The following is a 9376-nucleotide window of genomic DNA, read 5'->3' on the forward strand; positions in this document are numbered from 1 at the left end:
ACTTTTAAAGAAACAAATGAAGAGTTGAACTCATGAACTGTAAAACACACTTTTACTCAGTATAATATACTGAGTGGTTTTGAGACATACTTAGTCTGGTATGACCAGTAGCATATGGTGGCTAATGTTAGCAGATTTAGCTATATTACTGCATTTAACATTATCCTGTGATTATCACGTGGCCACAGTTCCATAGTCTTCAGTGACATCACATAATCCCCAGAGTAGCTCCACACAAGTTCAGGTCTAATCAGCCAGGAAAGGTGTATGCAGACTTTAAAGTCTTAATACTCATACTAATATGTGCAAGTTATTGGTCTCTTTAATCCTTCTTGCCTTCCTAATGCGACTAAGAATGTATTTTTACACTGGACTGTTTTCTCTCCATTTCTAAATTGAAGTCTATGATGTATGATATTCTGTCTCTATTATCCCTCCACCACAGCTCAGCAAGGAAACATTTTTAGGGAAACATAATTGTGTACAAAAAAGATCATGATTTTATAACTTTTACTGGTAAACAATCTTCTAAAACTGCACTGTGTTCCTGTTTTTCTCTACATAAGAAAGACAAAAAACCTCCAGATTCACCTTAATTTCTTTATTTCCTCTTCTTCATTACAAAAACAGCATATCCTCAAATTGCCCGTATTTTATTATTAACAAATTTTCAGGGGGACGCAAACTCAGTATCAAACGGGACACCATCGCTCCTCCTACACATCACATTCACAGGCAAACACACTGGCATAGTGAGTCAAGATGAATGGTTCAGTGCTACCGCCAATGGTTTATTTATTATCAGCCGAAACATGCTGAGCAACAACTTCTGTTACGAGGTGAAGGGCATTGAGTGACAACAAAGAGGAATGTACAAAAAAAAAAAAGAAAGAAAAAAAAAAAAAAAAAAAAAACCCAACACACAAATCAACCCAAATTCCATCAAGAAACCACAAATAAAAACCCTCGCTCACTTAGAAAACACTGGCATGTTGGACAATAAGAAAACAAAATCTCACAGGAAGATGAAGTGCAATGATCAGTAGCTTTACAGCCCTCAGTAGAACCATCTGTCAGTGAGCGTTTGTCCAGTCTCTCGGAGACGCCGTGATATCTTAAATTCTTCCTTTTGGCAATACAGACAAACTGCATGTATAAACTGTTGATTAGATTCTTGAACTGCCATGCCATTTTTTTTTTTTTTGTAAAGTCCGATTTGATGAGTCGTTGAATGACTCCTTGGAAACAAAAAAAATGAGCTTCGTCAGTGTCTTCTTTCAATTTTCTTGCCCTTATTTTTTCTCAATTCTGTGGAAGAGACAAAAAAAAAAAGTGGATGTTAGTTATTTCAAAACACATTTCCCTTCACCAGCACACCACACTCTAGTATTAGTTAACACTTGATCAGTAACAAGTCATGTAAAGGGGGCTGATCATGCATTTTAATATGCGCCCTTCCACAACAAACGATGTCATTTGGCAAGAACACGCAGAAAATTCCCATGAGGCGTGTCATGAACACCAAACATTTCACTCAAACGCAATGGTACAACCAGAACCATGGGTGTTAGACCACGATGGAGGGATTACCACAGTGCGGGCATGGCTATGGTTGTAATGATCATGGAGGGATGAGTGAGAGGCAAATCAGAGGGGGGAAAGGGAGGGGAGGGGAGGGGGGGGCAAGTACATGTGAGTGAGCACCATCACACAGCCATGCACGCTGCCAGCCATTATGGAGATGCACTTGTGGATGCAATCTATGAGGATGCCCTTACTTCAGCCTGGAAGCACGACCGACTCATTTGTTACAAATGGGGGGGCTTTATCGTAGGCTCCTATACTTTGCCAACCTACTACTTTGCTCTGCAGCAATCCTGAAAGAGGAGTAAAGAGACAGCGAGGTGTGGATAGATGGGAGGTTAAAAAAGGACACAGAGACTAGCAGGAAAGAAGAAAAACAAAGTCCTCACTGGAAAATATGACATTTGGGATCATCATTAATTGCAGTTTTCTACTTGCTCAAAAAGGGTTAAACGGGCTGTGGTAAGAGCAAGAAGAGTCATCAGTTATTCCGAAGTGAACAATTACAGAGTAATGTCTTGAGTCAGTGTCACAGGCGACAAATTGCTCACTCTGGCCCTCTGAAAGCTCTACATATTGATGGTGTGAAGAAATTGCCCACTCAGATCATCACTCTTGCGGATCTTGCTGGCAGGGTTGTCTCCTGGCAGAGAGCCTGGCATTCAAATCAGCCTCCGGGGACCAGCTGAGGAGCTCGATGTAGAATGGGCACTTTCCTCAGCTTTGGGGCTAAGAACTACCGAGAGGTCTCGAGGCACCAGAGTCCTCGTTGTCTGAAAGGGGCTCGTCTTTCTCTCTCTGGGGTTAAGGACTCTCTAGGAACTATTTGTGCCAGGCACCATCAGGACACGTACCTCTTCACTGCTTTCTGGGCCAGCATGCGGTTCCCGGCGAGGAAAGTGACGCCACCGATAATCGCCAGGTACTTCAGAGTCTGGAACATGTTCAGGTGGGTCCAGTAGACGTACATCAGGCCCAGCAAGGCTGAAATGAAACAAAACAAACATTAATATCCAAACAATACAGCTGCTGGGTAATTACACAATAAGGATCGCAGGTAACTATTATTTTCATTGTCAATTCATCTGTAGATTATTTACTGGATTTATCGATTAGTTGTTTGGTCCATAAAATGTCAGAAAACGGTGAAAAATGTCGATCACTGTTCCCTCAAATGTCTTGTTTTGTTTCCACCAACAGTCCACAACCCAAAAATATTCAGTTTACTGTCACAGAAGAATAAAGAAACCAGAAAATATTCATATTTGTGAAGCTGGAATCAGAGAATTTGGCTTTTTTTCTTTAAAAATGACTCAAAATCATTAATTGATTATCAAAATAGTTGGTTGTTGTAGCTCTAAAGTCAATTTTGAACAGACTATGAAGATATACATGTTTATTAAAACATACTGTGTGTCAGTGGTTCCTCATGCTTTAAGGACAGGCTAAAGGTGCCGCAAGATACTTTTTTTTTTTTTTTTTTTAACGTTTCATTTTTATAAATTGTTTCTTTATAAACATCTCACCCCATATAAAAAAAATGAGGCGACATTTTCATGAAACATTACATTAATATAACATTTACAAACATATCAAAAAGGAAGAAACAGGCAAAAACTGATTGAAATCAACATATTAAAAACTCTGTTAAATATGCAGTTAGGCAACAGCCAAGACTGGTGACGGCTCACGGTTGCAGGTTGCCATAGTAACACAACACACATTCTGGCATGTGAGTTTTCCAGGTATACAGCAGATAGCGATAGCAACCATCGGAGCAAGCAAACGGATTAAACGGAGCTCAAGGACATGCTGACACGTCTCAACGCTCCCAGATGAGAAAATCAGACTGTACGATGAAAACGACTCAGCTTACAGTTTCCTATGGAGGAGGGAAGCTAGCTGTCCCAGAATGCCTCATCTGCAGGAAAAACTTTCAAATATGGTAACGGTGCCAAATAAGAAAACACCCTCTTTAGCCAGCAGAGATATAAACAATAAATAAATAAACAATATCAATATAGAAAGTTCTTTGTTACATCTTATTTTATATTCTAAGAGCTGATTTTCCTACATGTATTGGGAATAATGGAGACCAGTTTCTAGAAATATGCTTCCTCAACTCTGAATGATTTCTAATACGAGAACATTTTTCTAAACTATTAGTGTTAAATGATGATTCTTCTTAAAAATCTTTCAATTCAGCAGAGAAGAGTATTACTAACTGGTGTCACAGCTGCAAACTAAATGATGGAAATCACTCACACACACATACACAGTCATAATTTACTTCTAGATGATATTCACATTGATGGTTTGGTCCTCAGCAGCCTCACAGATGAAATAGTGAATATTACGTGACCTTGGAATCAAATTGATATTGTTTTTCAACATGTTGAAACTCTTCGTTGTATGGACTTCACCCTTTTTTTTAAAAATATGTATTAATTGTTCCATGTGAGTATTACAATGAAATATGCTGCCTGCATTTGTGGAGTTTACTGTGCACATATGACGCCTGTGACATACACACAGCTGACTTCATGTTGTACAGATTGTAGAGGGAGGGGTCAGGCTGTTAGATCATCACTGGGTTGGGAGGACATTTCATATTGAGATTTGAATGTGTGGAATTTCATGAATAATGCATCACTAAAATGAATTATGATTATGCACGATGTCGCCCACGGTCATTAGTGCGATTCATTTATCATCTTGAACAAGAGCAGATGAGTAGTAGATGAAGAGGCTGTTAAAAAAAAAAAAAAACAATCACATCTGGGATAAACATTTGATTTCAAAGACGGGGACTAACCTGCATGTCCTAAATGGAAGAGAATAGTGCTGGGAGAGAAGCTGAAGTTGGAGATGTTGGCTCCGAGCTTAATCCACTACAGAGGAGAGAGGGGGGGAAATAAAAGACAATGTTATTTTCATCCCCTGCGAGAGCTGCCAACAAAAGGGCTGAAATATTGTTTACCACCTCACAAACAAAGAACTGATCAGAGTCCACTGCAACAATAATTATTACTCAGCACTGCAAATGCCAGGGAAAACAAACACACCATAGCTTTTATGATGTCAAATTAAAACAAGCATTATATTCATGGCTTGCTGGAGCCTCGTTCACTGTGTATGAAGGCTGCTGACTGAAGAGCTGAAGGGCTTTTCTGGGGAAAAAGCTGGAACATTGTGCAACAGTAGTAACAAAGCTGAGGGCTCTCTTACACAGGTTTTTAAATAATGCAGAACGCTTTGTTATTAGGTGTGTCTTAAGATGTTTTGCTGCTTAACTGATGGTAAAAAATAAAGAGAACAAAACAGGAAACATTTCACACAAAATGTGCGTTATTACCAGAATGAGCAGAAGCAGGAAGGGGGACAGGATGAGTGCAGTGAAGGTGTTGGAAACCACCGTGGGAGGTTTCTTCTCTGGTTCTCTGAATAAGTGCTGCGGAGATAAGACAAGATTTATGCTGCTGAACTGACAGCTAGTGCATTGTCCTGCAGTGAATGTGATATAAATAAGGAACTACATGAGTATTACCTGGATCTCTGGTTTGGGAATGTAAAGAGTCTTGGGCTGAATGGTAGCTGGAGCCTCCTCATCGACAAACTTCAGCACAACATCGGCCTTTCAAAAGAATACAACTCAACTTTAGAGCTCGATATCACTGGCTGCTCACTTGTTACATCAGTAAATAATCCTGATTATCACCACCAATCTGAACAGACACTCACCACATTCCACAAGATGGGATTCTCTAAGGTAGCATCGCCAACGATGAGGTGCAGGGAATAGGTACCGGAGATGGAGTCGAACTCGGATTTCCGCTCTGCTGTGTCCAACTCAAACTTGTACAGGTTTTTGCTGTCGGGTTCGGCCACGAACACGACCTCTTGGCCGGTTTTCTGATTGTGCAGCCTCACAAAAGTCTGAGACAGAGACAGAGAGGGTAAATTCATTTTAAACAAGGTTGAGAATTTTTATGCAAACTGGTCACAGCGGCTGGCTTGTTTTTACGATTCTGGCCGACTAGATTTATAACATTACGGTTAGATGGGCGCAAAAGTGATTATAAAAGATGAAGTCAGCAGCAACAGACACGTTTTGCCCGCAAGCTGACGTGTGTTCATGCCAGACACTGATTACACACCTGGTGAGGGGTAAGTTCAACTCCAGTGTTGACGTCAACCAGCTGGAAGGACATGGCAAAGTTTTGGTGGCTGTCTGCTGTGAAGGGGCTCTTGGCTTTGGAAGGATAGTCCACCCTGGATCATTAGAAAACAACATTTAGTATTCTGCTGCAATGCAACTAGGGTTCAGTAAAAAGGTCTCTCTTATTAAACTTGTATCTAACCTGGTGGTCTTTGTGCCGATGCTCTGGTCCTTATCCACCACAGAGAGGTCCATGTTAGTAACAGCCACCTCAGTGGACACCTTCACTTTCAGCTACAGGTGACCAGAGGAGGAACAAAAACACAAAGTCACATCAAGTCAGGACATAAGTGCAACATACAAATCCCTAACTACCATCACTGTGATGATGAAGCCAGTGAACTTCTTGTGAATACTTTAAATTATGTGTGACCCATTCAACTTAAAACTCACCTCAACGTGATTGGCGACCAGTCGGCTATCTCCAGTTACTGCAACAGTGAACTGGTAATATCCGCTGGCTGGCTGGTTGGACATGAAGTTCAGTTCAAAGACACCGCTGAAAAAGCAAGAAAAAACAAGAATTATACAACCTGTTCAAACCAAAACCAGACTACTCATTAGGAAACACTGCCTACACAACTCCTCACAATTGATTGACAAATTAATGAATAAATAGACACATCTTGTGAAGAAACTGAATGTGTTTAGTTAAACATATTCTACACAGTCAATGAAATAGATCAATGATTACACAAAGACATATTTGTGCGATTGTATTACTTATATAATAGGAAAGTTATGTAGGCTGAGCGATGAGGTCATGAATGGTCATTGTGCTTATATTTCCCTATGCTGTTCAGATCATTTTCAAGTTGTGGGTTAAGGCCAGCACTTATTTCTCTATGATACATACTCATTAAGTGTGAAAGGTGCTTGGCTGAGTATGACGCTCTTGGAGGCCACAGCGTACGCAGATTCCACCAGCACGTTGGCTGAGGCCAGAGGTTGAGACATGACATCAGTAACAAGGAGCTGTGAATCAGAGAGAGAGACAGTGTCAGTATGAATGAGGGGATCAAAAACACAGTAGAGCGGCTCAGCTGATATCCAACATCTGTACCTGCAGAGTTGGCTGGCTGTGGGACACTGTGGCCGGGCCCTGAGCGCTGACGATGACCGGCACGTGGAAGCGGTTGCTGGAGAGGGCGGCGGCGGCGCTCGCCACGCTGAATGCCTCAGCCAGAGAGTCCCAGGATTTCTTGCTGAAGATGGAGTTCACCAGCTGGATGACTTGGTCCTGTGGGGAGAATATATCTTAGACACACATGTAGAGAAATTCTACAAGCTAGAATAAAACCTGACAGATAAGGTACCGTACCTCCTTGAGGGGGGGCTCCATATCCACATGATCTGACAGGGAATAAGCAGCAGTCACAAACATGGCGGTCGCCTCGAGTCCCTCTTCAAACTGGAGGTAGATGCCACCAAGATCATCCAAACGAGCTGTCAGATCCTGAGAGGGGAAAAAAGCAAACAATGTGAGAAAAAAATTAATCCATTGTGTCTTGCTCTGAGTTGGAAAGAAAACACAGACTTCATATGAAGAGAACGGTGACACAGCACCACCTAGTGGAAGTGAAAGAGCTCACCTCAATTTCCTCCAGTATTCCTCCAAGTTCTGCCTGCTGGGAGAGGCGTGCTGCAGTTAGCAGAGCTGAGGTGATACTGTCAAAAGAGAACATACATTTGTTGTAAATTAAATTGATGCACTGCAGGACCTCCCTCCCCAGCACAGAATGTTACTGCACCCCGAAACCAACCCAACTTACGCCATAACATTGTCCTCCTTGTTGATACGAGCTGTCAGGGCACCTACAACTTCCTTAGATGCCAGAGGAAGCCCCAAAGAGCCGAGAGCGCTCACAGCCCGCTGAATCTGAGTCATGGTCGAGTCTTCACTAACCGCTGCCAGAAGGATGTCACGGGTTTCGTTGGACACGGGGATCTAAGAGTGGAAAAAAAAATCTCATATTACCTGGTATTCAGGGGTTTGCATTATAGTACATTTTGTCATGTCAGTACAGTGTTAGTGACAAACTAACCAACTTCTAATATTTTCTTACTATCATTGCAATCAAGTGTAAGATTGTTTTAACATGACCAGGATGCAATAATGTGGTTTAATACTCAAATATTGTTATATTTATCAGAAATTGGTCTGCTGATTATTGTAATTTATACTCCTCCAAACAACATTTTTGAATATTAAGAATGAAAGCAGGGCAGATAACAAGAGCAAGAGCGTGTGTTCATACCTCACATCCTGATATGGCTTGACTGGTCTCAGCAGCAAAGAAGAGTGAGTCAACACTGGTGGGGTCAAGCTGGGATTTCAGAAACTGGCATACTTCCTAAAAACAAATATATACTTTATTAATTTAAGGAACACTAGTGTAATAATAAAATATAATATACAGATGTAATTCACAGAGGTAATAGAATAATGATCAGGAAGTAAAATGTTCAGTCTTGTCGCAGCATAACCACGTATAACCGAGTCATTTTTTTTTTTACCTTATGATCGGGAACAGTCGCTCCAAGCTTGGTCAGACCAACAACCGAATAGTATGCAGACTCCAGGTCAGTGAATTGCTGGCTAAGGAGGCTCTGCAGTCGGGCCACATCGGACAGGGAGAGGTAGTGAGCGGGTGTGAGCGCCTGAGCTCCAGAGAGAGCCAGGCTGAGGATGAACAACCCGAGCAGCCCTGCGGACATAACGTACAACGGAGACAAAATGAGCTGCTAGCTGGCTGAACGTGTTTTTACCACAGTGGGTTGAAAACAACAAAATATATTTTTACACCACACTATCTCTTTCCTGATGATATAACGTTTTATTCATTCATCGAGTTAGCGCTGGCTCGTTCATTAGCTAGGAGGCAAGCTTGCTAACGTCAGTAGGAAGCAGCACACTGCATGAATTTCTTTCCCTAAATTCTACAATAGGGAACTCCCTAATAGCATACACGATGTATAACACATAAAACACACAGAAAAAATAAAATTGTATTCACTGTTAATTTAGTAATTCACTTACTAGACCGGTCCATGTCTTGCAGTCTAATGCAGCGTCACCAAAACCGACGTTTGCTTCCGGTGTCTTCTTCTTCTTTGGTTTTACTGGCGGACTACAAGTATGCCGCCACCTACTGTAACGGAGTGTGAAACATCATGACTTTAAACAATAAACACTAACAAACAAACAAAACGAAACCAAACAACGAAAAAAACGTTATAAACGAGATGTATTCTGGATAATAAACCTGTTTCGTTTAAATATTTAAATAAAGCCCTTTGAACCTCTAATTGTTTATCCCCTGTCCCTTGCTCCGGTGTGAGCTGTCATCAGACGTCATCAGAGGATTAATATCCGGCTGTGCATTCTGCATTTCAAAATGAAAGCACGACAGCAGTTATTTCCAAGGTAGCTGTGGTCATAGACATACATGTATATGTACGTAGATGTATATATGTTTATGGCTGTGGTAATCATGGATGTATATAAGATCTTATATCAACATAAGATCTTTTGATACATCCATGGTTGTAATGCACTAATACTGTACATGC

At 41.2% G+C, this 9376-nt stretch overlaps 1 protein-coding gene across 2 annotated transcripts; it reads right to left on the bottom strand.

Annotated features, from left to right (window-relative positions):
- Positions 1-586: 586 nt before the first annotated feature.
- rpn2 (ribophorin II) lies at positions 587-8967 on the bottom strand. 2 transcript variants are annotated; one of them, XM_067588337.1, is made up of 18 exons: positions 8844-8967; positions 8321-8511; positions 8062-8157; positions 7576-7751; positions 7396-7471; positions 7125-7259; positions 6867-7043; positions 6660-6778; positions 6197-6302; positions 5946-6037; positions 5742-5856; positions 5326-5520; positions 5132-5218; positions 4940-5035; positions 4400-4475; positions 2439-2568; positions 1779-1877; positions 587-1308 (listed from the first exon to the last, which is right to left on the bottom strand). In XM_067588337.1, the coding sequence occupies exons 1-17, from the start codon at positions 8854-8856 to the stop codon at positions 1826-1828; spliced, it is 1932 nt and encodes a 643-aa protein (XP_067444438.1). In that variant the 5' UTR covers positions 8857-8967; the 3' UTR covers positions 587-1308; positions 1779-1825. The 2 variants fall into 2 exon arrangements, with proteins under 2 accessions (XP_067444438.1, XP_067444439.1); XM_067588338.1 differs by lacking the exon at positions 1779-1877.
- Between the last annotated feature and the right edge of the window lie 409 nt (positions 8968-9376).

This window comes from Thunnus thynnus, chromosome 4 (genome assembly GCF_963924715.1).
Source record: "Thunnus thynnus chromosome 4, fThuThy2.1, whole genome shotgun sequence".
In the NCBI taxonomy this organism is placed as follows: domain Eukaryota; kingdom Metazoa; phylum Chordata; class Actinopteri; order Scombriformes; family Scombridae; genus Thunnus; species Thunnus thynnus.

Excerpts from the sequence above, each read along its gene's own strand:
- rpn2 (XM_067588337.1), bottom strand. Across the intron at positions 7,752-8,061 it reads AAGCCATATCAGGATGTGAG|ATCCCCGTGTCCAACGAAAC; the intron begins GTATGAACACAC and ends TTCCACTCTTAG. Across the intron at positions 1,878-2,438 it reads GCCCAGAAAGCAGTGAAGAG|GATTGCTGCAGAGCAAAGTA; the intron begins GTACGTGTCCTG and ends CTCCTCTTTCAG.